The 17495-nt window shown below is 36.1% G+C and overlaps 2 protein-coding genes across 4 annotated transcripts in view; both read right to left on the bottom strand.

Moving 5' to 3' along the window:
* Positions 1–5739, bottom strand: part of LOC306859427 (MICOS complex subunit mic25a) — a 70028-nt gene extending 64289 nt beyond the window's left edge. The window contains exons 1-5 of one of the 2 annotated variants that reach the window (XM_079400445.1): positions 5552–5739; positions 5345–5457; positions 4458–4536; positions 4237–4333; positions 3055–3199 (exon numbers count right to left, since the gene is read on the bottom strand). In XM_079400445.1, coding sequence (XP_079256571.1) covers positions 3055–3199; positions 4237–4333; positions 4458–4536; positions 5345–5428 — 405 coding nt within the window. In that variant the 5' untranslated portion in view covers positions 5429–5457; positions 5552–5739. The remainder of the gene's footprint in view (positions 1–3054; positions 3200–4236; positions 4334–4457; positions 4537–5344; positions 5458–5551) is intronic. The other variant, XM_079400444.1, reaches the window with a different exon arrangement.
* Positions 5740–7898: 2159 nt separating this feature from the next.
* On the bottom strand, positions 7899–16472 carry LOC306859424 (serine--tRNA ligase, cytoplasmic). Of its 2 annotated transcripts, none has more exons than XM_079400440.1 (11): positions 16263–16472; positions 13534–13604; positions 13366–13446; positions 12891–13049; positions 12581–12724; positions 11615–11770; positions 10830–11051; positions 10535–10664; positions 10252–10409; positions 10024–10153; positions 7899–8633 (listed from the first exon to the last, which is right to left on the bottom strand). In XM_079400440.1, exons 1-11 carry the CDS (start codon positions 16396–16398, stop codon positions 8473–8475), a joined length of 1548 nt encoding a protein of 515 aa, XP_079256566.1. In that variant the 5' UTR covers positions 16399–16472; the 3' UTR covers positions 7899–8472. The 2 variants fall into 2 exon arrangements, with proteins under 2 accessions (XP_079256566.1, XP_079256567.1); XM_079400441.1 differs by having other exon boundaries at positions 7905–8583; positions 10040–10153.
* Between the last annotated feature and the right edge of the window lie 1023 nt (positions 16473–17495).

Below are 17495 nucleotides of genomic sequence, written 5' to 3'. Positions count from 1 at the left end.
TGCAACAGGACACAGCTGATCACTTAAAAAGGCCTGTGAGGCAACTGCTCCAATACTTATGCTCACATCAGATAGAGGGATGAAACTCTAAAAGTGCTGAACTTCTTAGCTGGTAAAACATTTATGTGTTGAATCACCCAATAATAAAATGTGACATTCTCTAGTTTTGTCTCATATTCATCTTTTAATCATATTTGTAAATGTCTTAACTCCACAGCCAACAGAGCAATTTTGTCTTTACTGTTCCAATACTTTTGGAGGGCACTGTATATCTGGACCTACACTATCATTCAAAAGTTTAGTGCTGGTAAAATAGCTTTTAATGTTTTTGAAAAAAAAAGTCTCTTATGCTCACAATAATTTAATCAAGTATGGAGTAGAAAACTAAATATTGTAAAAAAAAATTACTACAACTTTAAATTTTCAGCACCATTAATCCAATCTTTCAATGTCACATGATCACAAATTCTTCAACTTGCTGCTCAAGAAACATTTAATATCATCACTGTGGAAAACAATGTTTTTGTGGAACCCACAATACATTTTTCATTCAAGATTTTTAATGAATACAAAGTTCAAAAGAACAGCATTTATTTGAGCTAGACATTATTAATGCCTTGGCCATCACTTTTGATTAAATTAATGCTTCTGCATCCTTGGTGAATAACAGTATTAGTGTTATCTTGGAAATTAACTGAAATTAGGTTTAAAGTTTAAATGAGGTTAAAGTTGAAACACTGATATTACTTAAACTATAACTGAAAGTGTCTAAAAAACATTTAAAACAAGCTAATAAAAATGAAAAAATCATGTAACTACTAAAATCTTAAATACAAAATTTGGTAGTGAAGTAAACCCTTTTACTGGTGCAAAATCCATACTAAACTCTAAACAAACATCAGAATCACAGCTGAGGCTTGTGGTGACATCTGGCCATGTTCACACATCTGCTAATAAGACACTGAGGTTGAGAGAGAGCGAGATGTTCAGGGATGAATAGGAGGATTGAGCCATAATTACCTTCACAACCTGCGTCCACACACACAGAAACACACGTTTACTCTTCAAAGCTTGAGCCCAGGGGAAGCTTTTCTATTAAGTGTCCAGAACATGTCAGAGCTCAGATAAGACACACCAGCAAGATGTACCACAGGATCTTCGGGCACAGACCATCATGTACAACATCACACACACAGTCCTTCAATCCAATGTCTACAAAGCAACGACATATGATGTATAACTCATATAGACTAGATAAGGTGGCCCCTCCAGGGGCCCAAGAGTGAAGGGACACAATCCCTAAAGGACCTGAATAAGTGAATGAGAGGAAGTGAAAGATGGGACAAAAGAAAAAAACTGAGTGGAATTCAAAGAAGCCAATTTCACCCGTGTCAAGAGAGCAGTAGCGTGTTTCTCCGACAGGGACTTGACCAGCCAGAGTGTTCCTCCCCTGCGGGACTTTATTTAAAAGAAAAACTTTCAAACTGGAAAAATAAGGGAGATAAGAATTAATTTCTTTTTTCTTTTTTAATTATATTTATTGCGGAATTGTGAACTAGTTTGACTGCTTCAACACAGATTAGTTACTCCACCTCAAAATGAAAATTGTCAATCATTTACATCGTTCCAAACCCGTAAAACCTTCATTTGTCTTCAGAACACAATTTAAGACATTTTGGATGAAAACCAGGAGGTTTGGGACTGTCCCATTGACTGCCAAGTAAATAACACTCTCAAGGCACAGAAAAGTATGGAAAACATTGTCAGGATAGTCCATCTGCCATCAGTGGTTCAATCTGAATTTAATGACGCAACGAGAACACTTTTTCTGCACAAAAAAAACCTCAAAACAACGACTTAATTCAACGATTTGTCTCCTCTGTGTCAGCGTAGCGCCATTTTGGAGAATATCCGCTGGACGCAAGCAGCATACGCTGTTCTGTGTCAGCCGCATACCAGGGGCCTGTACCATGATGGTAGATGAACAAATTCAGAGTTACAGGATTAGTTTCGATTTGACAAAACCAAACCACTCCAACCTGGCTTTGTTGGTACCATGATGCTGAACATCAACTTTCTTTGTCAACTCAGGCTTTGATCCTGAATTTGTGGAGCATGTGCACATGAATGTGAGACATCACAGCCAAACAGCCAATCAAGAGCCTTGGTTAAACATGAAAGGTTTTGCTAAAGGTTAAAGGATTGAAGAATAGGATTAATTAAAATGTATTTTTCATTGTAAATTTTTAATTTATAATGAAAAAAATTACTTGTTCATGAAAGAGGACAAATAAAATAAATGATCTTGATTTATCAGTGCATTTTCATTTCGGGGTGGAGTAACCCTTTAATTTCATATTGTCATCAAAATCATTAGAAAAAAATATTATGACTATTCAATATAACACTGTTCAAAAGTATGTGATCGGTAATATTTAGTTTTAAAAGAAGTCTCTTATGTCCAAAAAGGCTGCAATTATTTGATCAAATAACAGTAAAACAGCAATATTGTGAAATACTACAAATTAAAATAACTGTTTTCTATTTTAAAATTTTAAAAATGGAATTTTGGAATTTTCTCTCTTTCATTTTCACATTTTCTTAGTGCCACTTTTGATGAATGTCTTGCACTTACAATGCACTTGCTAATTTTGATTTATTATTTTCAAATAATAAATTTGTTATAAATAAATTTTATAATATAATAAAATAATACATTTACCATTCAAAAGTTCATACTGACTTTTGAATGGTAATAAACACTACCACTAAAAAACATCTATAAAAACATGGGATTACCATGTCACACATAAAAAAAAGGTATCACCATGATACAAGACATACATAAGACAATTTGACGATAATATGATTACTACCGAACTGCCCTGAAAAAGTCCTTATATGACACAATGACTGACCAAAAAACTAACATTATGTACAGCCTTTACATTGCTTGTCTCAGAGAACAGTGGAGTACGAGTGTGCTTGCATGCGTCCTTACACTTCTGTCCTGAAGTATTGTGCTGTGCTGAAGTGTTTGTAGAAGAGTCTCACCAGCTGTTTGGCTTTCTCAGACTCCTGCCGTGACTGTACTCGTTCTCTCTGCACCGCTCGAGTGATGTCCTGCCGGGCTGCCTCTCTCTCTTTGCGTGCGATGCGAGCCAACTCCTCCTGTATAATGGCCTGCTGCTGCTCATACCTGAACAAGCGCACACACACACACACAGCTTTATTTACAAGGCTGTTGCCAATCCATCATTCACTCACTGCAGTTCTCAATCCTACCACAGAGCGTCAGTGTTTTGTCCCTTGTTCTTAAGTTTTCAACAGTATGATTCACACTTGAACAGCATCCAGGAAAAGATGAGTCCTCTTCTAATTTAAGGCCTCTTCCCTTGTGAGGGCTACAATGTTTGTATTCATGTCATATTGTATCAATACATATAAGCACAATTGGGAAAAATGTAAGATGAATTGGTCCAAACACACATTGCGTGATTCAGAAAGAGTTAGAAAGGCTCTTCAGAGCTAAAACTAAGGGTGTGTCATGTGGATCTGTGTTTATGAATAATATTGGTGGCGTCTAACTGACTGGATCAGTTGACTCAGCTCAAAATGGCGCTGTGTTATGTTATTTTAATATATTGTTGATGTATAAATAGTTTTTCAGTCCTAAATCTCTGAGTGCAATGCCAAATACTAAAGTAAAGCAGGAGATTTATATACCAAAATTTAAGCTAATAAGGTAGCTATATGTTTTCATGAATAAGACCCATTTTAGATTTAAATTAGCATACTACACCAAAATTATAGTATTTGGGATATTAATTGGAAGATATTTAGTTTATTATTATTTTATTATCTATACTATTTAGGCTACCATCTATTTATAATCATATTTCTTTTGTTTACTTGTCTATTTTAATCTAATTTGTATTATTTTATTATTGTTTTTTTTAAATATTGATTCATTTTAATAATTACATGTGTATTTATTTTAATACAAGTTTATTATCTATTTTCACAATCTTTTAATAAAATTAAATATATAATTTTTTCATTTAAAAAAATATATAATTTTAAAAATAAGTAATAAAATTCAAAAAACACCTATTAACTTAACTTTTTTATTATATATTAATTTTAAAACTAAACTTTTCCAGTGACCCCCTAGCACTGTTTTCCAGCCCCCTGAGGATCCTTGGACCCCAGTTTGAAAACCCTGGACTAAAGTACCTTTTCCTGAGCTCCTCTTTAGTGTCAGGAAAAGTCGTCCTGGCCTGTGTTTTTGGAGATTGTGGGTCAGATGTGCTGGATGTTCGAGTCTGCTGGCCTGTAAGGTCAGAAAAATTAAAATGATTATTCCTAACCTGCATTACAAATTAAATATCTCACTAACTGCAACTCACACAATAGGCATGTAAACTGCAAACATTTATGAAAATATTGTGTCATACCTAGGTTTTCTTTATTGTTGACAGGTGTTCTTGGATCAGCACTGGCATTCCTCATGCGCTGTAGGACGTCTTCAGACAGCTAAGGACAAAAACGTGGAGAAGGTACACGGTGTCCTCAACAAGCTTATTAAGTTTTATAAGACTGCTCATATTTCATACAAGTCTTCCCACCATTAGGAACCAGCAAATGCAAACTCGATATAACAAAAAAATATGAGACATACTTTTGGAGCAGCCTTGCAGATTTGTAAACATGCAAACTACAATAAAGAAAAATAACTTGTTTCAGTCTACTGACTAAGAGTTTCTTCTAAAGAATTGGTTGAATGATTTAATGCCTCACACTTAATAAATAAAGACTCATTTGTCCTCATCTGCTGACCTAATGCATTAGCCACTGAACGAATCTTTTAGTGACCGAACTAAAAAAAAAGAAGATTCGATTCACTCGAAGAATCAAACTCTCTAGTGATCAACTCTCTTTAAAGAGTGCTACAAGATTCCCACACTGAACGTCCCGACAGCACTATACACCTGCCCTTGGTTTCAAACACTTCTGCACACCTGAGGGGCACAGTAGCAAGGTACCAGTCCAACAAACAACCGCCAAAGGAGGGGTTTCTGAAACCCCGAGGACTCGACAGTCATTAACCACAGCCTATCCGTCAATCATGTGTGGCTAAATTACAGACGAAAAAACTCTATATTCATGTTTTTAGTGAAATGACAGACATATGAAACAACGTTGTGCCCCGTTTTCCCCAACTCGACCTGTTCACTGAAGGACATTCGGGTAACTTGACGGCAGATTCACGCAACAAAATCCCACGAAAACAGATATTATCATAATAAACATAGTAAACCAGTATAATGGGATGTTGGATTACCTTAACTCCACGCAGAACCCTCACCCTGTCATCCTCGTCTAGGCCGAAAGAAACTCTCCTGGACGTGCTTTCTCCGGATCCCATCGCGTTATGCTACAGCTCCGTTAATGGATCTTTAATATAAGATAGATATTTTTACTCTTTATTTGAAACGAACACAAATTATTCCGTAAACACGCTGATATGTTTGACAGTTTTGCATCTTACCGTTGGGAAGTGGCCGTTTGTAAGGGGCAGTATCCTGAAACATTATTGGCCAACGACAGTGCAATAAGCCAATAGAATTTCAGTATATAACGGCGACTGGAGCAAAGGCTTCTGGGAGTTGTAGTCAATAAGGCTAACTTTTTACTAGCGCGCAAGTTAGTTAGCACTCATTCACTCAAATAGACTACTACAGGTACATCTAAAAAAATTAGAATATCATGAAAAAGTTCAATATTTTTTGTCACTCATTTCAGAAAGTGAACCCCGTATATTATATAGATTCATTACACAGAGTGAAATGCAAGCCTTTATTTCTTGAAATTTTTGACTATGGCTTACAGATAACGAAAACCTGAAATTCAGTGTCTCAGAAAATTAGAATATTGCATAAGATCAATAAAAAAAAGCATATTTTAAACAGAAATGTCAGGCATTGTTGGGTCTGGTGTCTCTTATCTTCAGATTCTCTATGGGGTTCAGGTCAGGCAAGTTTGCTGGCCAATCAAGCACAGTAACACCATGGTCATTGAACCAGCTTTTGGTTCCTTTGGCAGTGTGGGCAGGTGCCAAGTCCTGCTGGAAAATGAAGTCAGCATCTCCATAAAGCTTGTCAGCAGAAGGAAGCATGAAGTGCTCTAAAATTTCCTGGTAGATGGCTGCTTTGACTGTGGACTTCAGAAAACACAGTGGACCAAAACCAGCAGATGACATGGCAGCCCAAATCATCACTGACTGTGGAAACTTCACACTGGACTTCAAGCAACATGGATTCTGTGCCTCTCCACTCTTCCTCCAGACTCTGGGACCTTGATTTCCAAATGAAATACAAAATTTACTTTCATCTGAAAAGAGGACTTTGGACCACTGAGCAACAGTCCAGTTATTTTTCTCCACAGCCCAGGTAAGACGCTTCTGACGTTGTTTCTGGTTCAGAAGTGGCTTGGTAGCCCTTTTCCTGAAGACGTCTGAGCGTGGTGACTCTTGATGCACTGACTCCAGCTTCAGTCCACTCCTTGTGAAGCTCTCACAAGTGTTTGAATCAGCTTTGCTTGACAGTATTCTCAAGCTTGCGGTCATCCCTGTTGCTTGTGCACCTTTTCCCACCCAAATTCTTCCTTCCAGTCAACTTTGCATTTAATATGTTTTGATACAGCCACCCCTTTCAGTAATGACCCTCTGTGACTTACCCTCTTTGTGGAGGGCGTCAGTGTTCGTCTTCTGGATCATTGCCAAGTCAGCAGTCTTCCCCATTATTGTGGTTTCAAAAAACAAGAGATACCTGGAATTTATACTGTAGGGATGGTCATTAATTGAAACTCAAATGTAAATATTCTAATATTTTGAGATACCGATTTTTGACTTTCATGAGCCGTAAGCTCTAATTATCAAAATTAAAAAATATATCTAAATCTAAAATATATGAAAGTTTCATTTTTTGAAATAAGTTACAAGAAAAAACTTTTTCACAATATTCTAATTTTTTTAGATGTACCTGTATATATATATATAAAAAAACTTGGATAATCTCACTTCACTCAAAAATAAAAAGCCTACTATAAAATTGGTTTGAAGTGTACTTTATATTAAAACATCTTTGTTTATTCAGAGTGTTTTAAATTACGAACTGCAATGTCTGTTATCTCTATCAACAAAAACATTAATTGTGAAAACTAGAGGTTTATTATCTAATAAATATTGAGTTAAATGACTGAGGCTATTCTTCAGTTGTTTATCAAAATCACTTCCAAAAGCCCAGGCAGGAGTAATGTTTCTTGCAAGAGGTAAAACAAATGTTTTAGATAGGTATAGATCTCTTTTTTTATTACTTATTGTTTACAAAGTGACGAGATTAACTTCTAATAAACTGGATAAACACAAAATAAAGTGTTTTACTTTGATTCTTGGTGTAATACAAAGTCAACCAATAACAAATGGACCCCATGCTCTAGTCTGGGCTAAATGAAAAATACATTTTATAACAACTGCATTTAGTCTCTCTTCACAACTCTATATAGAGGAAAATGCATTGTTTTTATCACAACATAAACTGCTTAAAAATCTATTTTGTAGTCATAAGAAATAAACAAGCTTTCTAAATCACCTGCACAAGATAACTAATATCAATGTTGGCTGCTTGTATTCAGATAGTTAGTTTGTTATATTGTCGATTCCTTGTTCTTACGTTCCCAATTTTGTCACTTCAAATACAAGCATGCAGTTTTTTTCTATGTACAATAGTTACCAGATATGAGATATTATTAACCTTTCACATTTAACACCCATAACACAATATTAATGCTTTCAACGAATGCATGACACAAAATATAATTCAGACACAGCCAATGTTGTCCTTCAGGTATTGATTTATTCTCAAATGCTATCATACTCATCACACAAGGCATCATAATAAGCAAATACTGTACATATAATAACATTCCCTGTTTTACAGACAAATCACAAGTAGTAATGTTTCTATGAAGGAAAAGATGGACGTGAATGAGAGGAAGCTACATTTTTGACTGCTTTGACATTTGTGAAAATATGAGAATAGTAAGTGCACAGTAATCGGTAATTACCTTTAAGTATAGCGCAAATATTAATTGTAAGGCAGGATATTGAAAGAGGTCTGTCTGTTATCCATAACCGATTTCCCACCTCTAATGTGGCACTGATGCAGCATTTCAGTCTAATGGCTAAATGTCTGTCACCATACATTTTTAATTGAAGATTTCAAAGATCCCTCTGTAGGAAACTGATTTGAGAATGACTTGAGATAAGATTATTTAACATGGTAGGACTGTCCCAGAGGAAATAAACTGAGGCATGGACATGACAGTTTCAGTGGACAATGATTGTGAATAGGGAACACAAAATAGAGGGCTTGTAAAGAACCATTATGATTGGCTGGGATTGAAGGAGGTCTAGGAGTCATTGACTGACATGTTCTCCACTTTGTTCTCTAGATCAGCGTCACCACCCTGCCGTTTCTTCTTCTTCCCTCCATCCTGCTGTTTCTTCTGCTTCTTGGTTGCCTCCAGGTCGATGGGGGCTGGCTTCACAAACTTGATCATGTCTGTTAAACCTGAGTAAAGAAACCATAATATTGAGATAGACAGCTGGTATATTGTATAAGAGAAAACATAACATACAAACTCTGAACTACCTAGAGGGCCTTTTCATAGCTCAAGTGATCTGATTGCAGAACACATTAATCTTTTGAGCCGAGGAATAACTCTTATGAATTGGATCTTTATGGTGAATCAAAAACATACAGCACAGCCAGTGTGGTCAGATTACTGAAGAAATTAATCTTATGATTGGTTTGTTTTGGGTGAATTAAAAACATGCAGCACAAGTGTGGCCTATTTCCCGAAGGAATGTCTCTTATGAGCCGGTACTTTATAGTAAATCAAAAACATGCAGCATGCATGTGGTCTGATTCCCAAACTAATGTCTCCTATGAGTTTAGTTCTTTTATAGTGAATCAAAAATGCAGCATGACCAATGTCATCCAATTCCCAAATTAATGATTCTTATGAGTCGGGCCTTTTGAGCGAACCAAAAACATGCAGTGTAGCCAGTGTGGTCTCATTCCCAAAGGCATATCTCTCTTATGTGTCAGGTCCTGTTTACACTAGTGCGTTTTCATTTTAAAACGGCGGTTCAGAATGAAAACGATCCCCATTTACACTGGTGTTACCGCTGCATTTCAGAAACAATCTCCGTTTACACTACACAACCGAAAACGCATGTCACGTGACCATTCATGCAGGTACAACCATAGATATGTATAGGTAGATTCCCTATTATTTAGATGGCAGACACGTCTGTGCTTGGAGCGATTGAATGGGGGAATCTACCCATACTTATCTATGAGTACAACAATGAGCATGATGTTATTATTTACACGGTCGTCAAGAATATGCAGTGCGAATGTGGGCAGCCACGCCATCATCTTCAATAGTCTCCGTTTTGTCCGTTTACACTGAAACGCAACCCCAGAGTTTTCAAACTAAAACAGGGTCTGCAGCGTTTTCAAAAGTCTCCGTTTTCAACCTCGAATGAAGAACTGTGTGAAAAGTATGGCCTATTTCTCGAAAAAATGTCTCTTCTTCATAGTAAATCAGAAAGTGTTATCTGATTCCCAAAGGAATGAGTCGGTTCTTTTTTAGAAAATCGAACACAAAGCACAACGAGTGTTGCTTGATTCCTGAACTAATGATTCTCATGAATTACAGAGCAAATCAAAAACATACAGCTCTAGCACTAGGAAGAATTCAGAACCAGTATCGGAACCGGAACCAGGATTGTTACATTTCTTGTCATTCTCAATATAATCTTCAACGAATAAGCTACGCCAACCCAAAAAAAACCAACTGGCACCTCTTAAGTCTTTTTCATAAATTTAGTTTAAGATTGGGCCAAACTTGACCAAAATCAAGATTAGCAGATCCATATTTAGCGATACTCACCTGGAGGCATGAATGCTTGGAGGGGTTCTGGAATAATAATGCCTTCCTCTGTCTGATAGTTCTCCAGGATAGCACAGATAACACGAGTGGTCGCACACATGGTGGCATTTAGCATGTGCACAAACTCAGCCTTTAAGAGAACAGACACAATGACCAATGAAACCAGCTTGATACAGTAAATACAGATTACCCAGATTCCTTACTCAGAACTTTGGAGTAGCACTGTACCTTGTCCATCATTTTCTTAGTCTGCCCGTAGCGAATTCGTAAGCGGCGAGCCTGGTAGTCTGTGCAGTTTGAGCATGACACAAGCTCTCTAAAAGCCTGGGAGCCTGGGAACCAAGCCTCTAAATCCAGCTTTTTACTAGCTGCATAGTTCAAAGCACCTGTGAAATAAAAGCAAACAATATTTGAAAATTTGTTATGGGAAGCTGTGAAAAGCTTTTATTGCTTTCCAACAAAAGGCGCCTGATGGCGCTCTCAATGAATATAAAGGGTAAAGTGAACCAACCTGACACAATGTTGACAATGCGGTAGGGGATTCCTAATGACTGATAAAACTCTTCAGCAGTTCCAATCATCTCATCAAACATCTCCCAGGACTTGCCGTCATGAGGAGAGGCGTAGACAAACTGCTCAATCTGGAAAGCGAAAGAGGTTGTGATTTAGTTATTATACAGTTTGTTCTTCACATTAATACCAGACATTTCTTCAAAATATGCTTCTTTGGCATGAAATCAAGTCATCTAAATGCACATTAATATTTCATTGTTCATTCATTATTTCAGTGATAAAATAGCTCGCACCTTCTCAAACTGATGGACCCTGAAGATCCCACGTGTGTCTCTGCCGTGAGAGCCCACTTCCTGTCTGAAGCAGGTGGAGATGCCGGCATAGCGGACGGGAAGCTCCTCTGGCTTCAGCCACTCATCTCTCAGGAAGGCTGCAAGTGGCTGCTCCGATGTGGCAATCAAATACTTTTCATCCACTGTATTGTCGTCAGACTTCTCGCTCCCCTTCCCAATCACCTGAACAAACACATTACAGGAAACGCTGTAATTCTTTGTGGGTTTGAATTAAGACTCTGTAGAGGGTCTTTCAAAGCAGCTGGCCAACTGTCTGATTCATCTCATTCAATCTGTTTGTTTGAACACTTTATTTCAATGTATCAGTTACAGGATCCCCACACCTTTATCTAACACACATATTCAGCATAACAAAATTTACTTTGTAATATACGTAAAATAATCTGTAAATATTTTATTAGTTTTTATTGTAATATAAAATTGATATACATAATATAAAACAAATAAAAAGTACAAAATAATATTCTATATATTATGTTATCCTATATAAAATAATATCTATGTATAATTTATTGCATACTTTTTTGTTGTTTTATTAATTGCATTAAGTGGTTCTAGCTTGATGGTGTGAGATTTTGAAATACTCTGCCATTGCTTTGGGTCAGATGAATAAATAAATACTCCTCACATCAAAGTTACATACTTTTATTGGATAAAAATAATTATATAAATCGAATCAAAATGCCAAGTTAATGGCTTAATAAAGTAACAGATGTAGATCAAACCTTGTAGAGCTCCTCGTCAAACTGGCTGAGCTGAGCGACCTCCTGCATGACTTCTTTCCTCATGAAGAAGGGTGTGTACAGGAGGTTGTATTTCTTGCTGTACAGGATCCGCAGTGCATAGTTAATTAAAGCCTGTTCCAAAAAAACTAAAGGCCCCTGAAATAGAACACATCAGCCATGATATTTACAAAAATGTTTGTATGGATTTTTGGGTAGTTTGTTTTGAAGAACTTGCAATGGAACGGGTTTAAATATTGTGCAACAAAGCAAAATGGGCTCAAGATGTTTAGCAGTGCAATTATCCTTTGGTTCACATACTTGCATAGTTTAACAATGCACAAAAAATGTCATTTTAATTTAATCCTCTGGTTATTTTAGAAAAAGGTGTTTTGAAATTTTAAAAATCGCTACTTCAAAAAAAGAGTCACACTTACGTTGTTCGCAGTCAAAAATTACCACTATAGGAAACGGGAAATAGGCATAAATACAAAAATACACATGTTTTTGTGTGCACAAAATCGGTTCAATGCATTAAAGAAGTACACAGCAATTAAGCGGTGACAAAACTTAAGCAATTATGCCTGAAAACTCTGCTCAGTAACTTACGATTACACAGCACTGAATATATATGGCTATACAGGCATCAGATGGCTACAACATGGTACGACAGCTGATTTTCTTTCTTTTTTTTTTCCACAATGTGGAACAAATCTGCCTCAATTCAATGGATTTTAAATACTTTTGCCCTATTATTATCTTAAATACGGCATTAATTTAAAAATTATATAAAATGATTTTTACATTTTATATAGAAAATAGTGCATAATTTAAATATAATTATTATTTAGTAATATTAAAAAACAACATTATTGAAATGAAATATAGTATATTTATTTCACAATTTTTTTTAATTTTTTTTTATTACACGATTATCTCAAATTAACAATACCAGAGGGTTAAACAAACCTTGAGAAAGTATCCTCTGCTTCCTGCTACTATGGCTCCTTTTTCCCCTTCGTATCCATCCACCATGACAACCAGGTCCACGTGAGAGTACTTCTTCTGCACCGTACAGTCGCCCCAGGTGCGTTCCACTTTATTATCAGCATCCTGGTTAAGAGAAACACTGTTTAGTCTCCAGATGAATTAGTTAAGCAACAGCATGGTTAAACAACATTCATTTGTCTGTTCCATGAAGGTTTCTTGGTAGTTGCAGGTCCTGCCCAACTTACTGTTTATATAAAAACACACACTGTGACTGATGACTGAATCTCACCTCATCGTTGCTGATGGGCACAGAGGGATGCAGGAGGTTGCCGATCTCTCTCAGGTACTCAAAGCGCTCCGCCTCCAGCTTTAACCGATCACTGTCTGTTTTCTGCACGGCCTCATCCACCAGTAACCTCACCTTCTTTATCTGAGTCACTGTGAGGGGCTGACAGGGACAGGATAGAGAAATACTGGTCAAAGATAGATGTGGATGATTGTTTGATAAGTTTAACTTAATATGAATGCACTTAAATTCTAAAGATTTTGAATGCTTTCGGAAGACTTCTCTCTCATGCTCTTCAAAGGTGCATTTATTTGATCAAAAATACAGCAAAATAGTAATATTGTGAAATATTATTAAAATTAAAAAAAATGGAATTCATTCTTGAGATGGCAAAGCAGCCATTAATCCAGTCTTCAGTGTCCCATGACTTTCAGTGTCACGTTTGATCAATTTAACGTGTTGCTATTGCTTGACTTACTGATAATGTTTCTACAGTGAGGGCTTCCAGATTCTGAGCTTCTTCTGGAAGAGTGTCATCATCACCGACTGGCTCTTTTTTCTGCAAAACAGTAAATCATCATAAGACCATCAAGCAGAACATTGTTATTACTCAGTGATAACATTTCAAAACAGCTGATTTACCTACCTTTATCTTTTCCCCGATGGCTTTGCTGCACAGATTCTTGGCCTTGTTTAGATTATCTGCAGTGAAGCGACCTGGAGCCCCCCCAAAAAAAGAGAAGTATTTCTATCATCAATGCATGTCACTGATATACTGGCAAGTGGCCTGGCAAGAGTAATTATACTGTCTGAAGTTTTGAAATCACCTGGAGATGAAGAAAGATCTTTGGACGAGTAAATTTGCTTTAGAGAGTAAATGTGGAATTTTTACTTTTCAGTTGTATTTCTCATAACATGACTCTGGAGTCTGGCACCAACTTATAAAAATCAAACTGTATTACAATATATTGTATTAGCATATTTTCACTATGAATATTACTATTAAATCCTTAAAATTAAATATTAAGTTCAATTAAACATGTTTATTTAAAGATTACGAAGGCACGTGAATTACAAAAAAAAAATCATGTTCACAGATAAATCATTTCTAACAGATGCAATATTTAACAACCACAAAAAAAGTGATTTCATGGTGCGTTGAAATGAATATTAGAAATGTAGCCTAGGTAACTAACTAAAATAAGTTTAATTTAAAATACTGAAATTACTAAAACTGAAATAAAAATAAATAAGACAAAATATTCAAACTCTTAAAATATTATATAAATAATTATAATCCATCATAAAACAAAGATGACAATTATGTATTCATAATTTGTCATTTATTTCCTTATTTCTCTATATTACAAAAAAAGAGAATTAGTGGGGTGCTTAATTGTCATAAAAATAATGCTGCAACCAATTAACTGTAAAGGATTCACTTAATTTCTTCAAAATATTATTTTGATTTTATCCTGGACACATTATTGCCAGCTTTCACAAGAATCACCCAAAAGCATAATAACCAGAGTTATCTAAATAATAAAGCAATTCACTGAAGGATCGCTTGCTTCTATGTGATCCAAGCTCAAATCTCTTACTAGTGACACTTTTAGATGGATTCAAATGAACACTAAATGAAATTGGCAGCCTGTCATTCTGTAATACTTTGGCTTTAGTTGCAAAGTCAAGAACATGGTAAAACCCTGACACACCAGCAGCTCCTCCCTGACCAGTGTTTCCAGATTGGGCGGGTTGCCGCCCAATTGGCCTTGTTTTTATCAGCTTGGACCGGAGAATAATGCATTGGGGCTGCTTTTAAAAAATTAAAACCCGCCCAAGCTGCTTTTTTCTTCGCTTTTATCTTTAATCATATTATTTTAATATGTTCAAACTCAAAGTATCACAGTAAAATAATGTGTAGCGCAGTCATCAACTCATTTTTCCATAGCTTAACCAACGCAACCCTAATTGGTTCAGTTTAACAGAGACTTGTCAATCAATTTACCATCTTTTATGTTGGTGAGATGTGATGAATCTTGAGTGACGGGGTTTTGGCGCTATAAAGGGCAAGATTTAAATGTGCAGCTATATTCATTCATTCATTTTATTTAAGTGATTGCGATGGCAAAGTGGCCTAAATATACACGATAAAGAGTCTAAGAGTGACTCAAATCTGAATGAATAGAAGACTTCTAAATGTAATTGTAACTGAAATAAGAGAACAGTTGAATGATTTAATAAAAATCAAAACTGAATATGGGACTATACGATGCTGTTCTGCTTCAGAACATCTTTTAAACCGTCCAGACTCTACTCTGGTGTGCATTGACAGCTGCTGGACTTGAACAGTTTTGACTGCAAAGTTCTGCATTATGTTCTAAAATGTGTACTTCGTGAAATGCGTGCTGTAGTTGAAGCACAAGACAAAGGTAAGCGCATTATTGTTGTTGATTGTTATTATTATTATTATTTATTTTTGCTGTCAGATTATCATACAGTATGTATCAATGAATAACACATTTTTGGCTGTCATGGGTGTGTGCATGAACGAGAGTAAATTCCAGCTAATTTATTGCGTTCTGATCACTTTATTGTGCACTTTTTGCTCAAAAAAATGTATTATTCTTACTGTGGACATTGAAAATAATCCATGTGTTTTTCCGAGGGTTAAAGTCATCGGTTAATTTCTTGATTGCCACTTTGAAAAGATTTTTTTCTGTCTCCCTTTAACACATTTGCCCTGTTTTGATCCATATTCCTGTGAAATTTATTTACCCTATCTTTATTTTATTTTGTCATTATTTTATTTTAAGGAGATAAAAATGGTCCTTATCAACATTTATTGACGTAAAATTAAAACATAAGATAAAATTCTATCACATTATTTTGGCAGTTAAAATTTGGGGCTGGTTTTTGTTGAAGTGGGCGGGTTTTGGTGAGCTTTTGGGCTGGAAATCGTCAACCCGATCTGGCAACACTGTCCCTGACACTGACACAGAGATTGCATCAGATCCTGCTGCGACACATTTAATCAATACATACTCATACTTCTCCAAATAACATATCATATCAACATATATTAGGCTCAACAGCACATACTAGTTTCACTAAATAAAGAAAAAAAGGTTAAGCACGCTATGACAGCTGTGATAACTATTAGCGTCAATGCTACATGCTACTCCAGTACACCGGCAATGCGGTTTCTGAACATTTAACAGTTATACACATTTAATTTGAACTTTATCATGTGGTATAGCACAATTAATGTATATTTTATATTGTAAAGGCTTAATGTTAATGAAAGTGTCACAATCTGTTTTTAATCACAGGCTGCCATGTGTTTCAATAGCTTTAGCGTTTGCCGCTACTCACATTTCCTCCATTCTGCGTCCGCCTCGACCAGTTTATCCACCAGAGAGACATCTTTGAACCGTTTCCTCTGGGTTTCCCGCACGATTTCAGGATCGCCGCCTTTATCGGTGCGAAACAGGTCTAAATCGAGCACCATGATGCCTGTGGACGAGGTTTGCGGTGCGGATGAATGAAGGAGAGGAATATTGAAAGTGTGAAGGAATATGGAGGGGAGGCGCTAGAGAGCGGCTGCTAATGAATATTCATCACGCTAAGATAATGAATATTAAGTAGGTTAAACCGACGTTGCTTGGTAACCTTACTTGAGCTTTATTGTACACAGCTACTGTTGCAGCCATTAAAAAAGTTCAGTTTGGGTTCTTAATGGCAAAGTGGTTTCGTTTCTTTATTAAGTTAATTTAGAAACATGATTGGAACATGTTATGTTTGTTAAATTCAAGTTGTATTTTTTTTACCAAGCGGCCAGCGCCAGACAGTGAATTGAGCATTATGTTTGATCAGTTTAGGCTTCTCAAATAAACACGATTTGAGACATAAAAAAACTTATGCATTTTAAAATATAAATAAAAAAATGTAAGATAAATGTATGATAAATATAAAATCGTTTGTGCAAAAAGTGGAAGCTGAAGCGCGCTTGAAGGCGCTAGCGAGATCACTTGTATTTTTTATTTCTTAATAAGAGTGGAAAATTGAAAAATTTTCCTCATAAAGGTAGCAAAGTGGATTTTGAATGCAGCTTCCAAAAGACAAGAAATAATATTTGATATTTGATACAGTCACACCCGTGTGATTAGATCGTTCAGTGCAGCACTTCTGTGTTCACTGGCTGGCGCTGAGCCAAAGACCAATCACACACGAATCTGTTGAGCTTATGAATGCAATGACCAATCAGAGACGTTCAGATGAGTCATCGCTGAAACGCCTTCACTCGCTCGCTGACTGAATTAATCAGGTGAATTCTCTGATCAGAAACAACTGAGTGCATATGTGCATACGAATGTAAGTAAGATATTCATTTCACGGTGTAAACAGCTTCAGTGATTTTAATGGGAGTTTTTAAGAGTGCCTGAACTTTGGCAAGAACAGTGGTGCTCAGGCAGTACTCAGAGGAATCACTGAATTAAATATAAATTAATGTTAAAACAATACATTTTAATTTAATCTTTATTTGAGTGTTTTTACATTTAATACAGTACATTTTTTATTTAAGTTTTAGGTACAACACATTTTCAT

Source organism: Barbus barbus (assembly GCF_936440315.1).
Source record: "Barbus barbus genome assembly, chromosome: 40".
Classification (NCBI taxonomy): domain Eukaryota; kingdom Metazoa; phylum Chordata; class Actinopteri; order Cypriniformes; family Cyprinidae; genus Barbus; species Barbus barbus.
The sequence above is the reverse complement of the archived record's forward strand: the minus strand, read 5'-3'. Positions and strand labels throughout refer to the sequence as shown.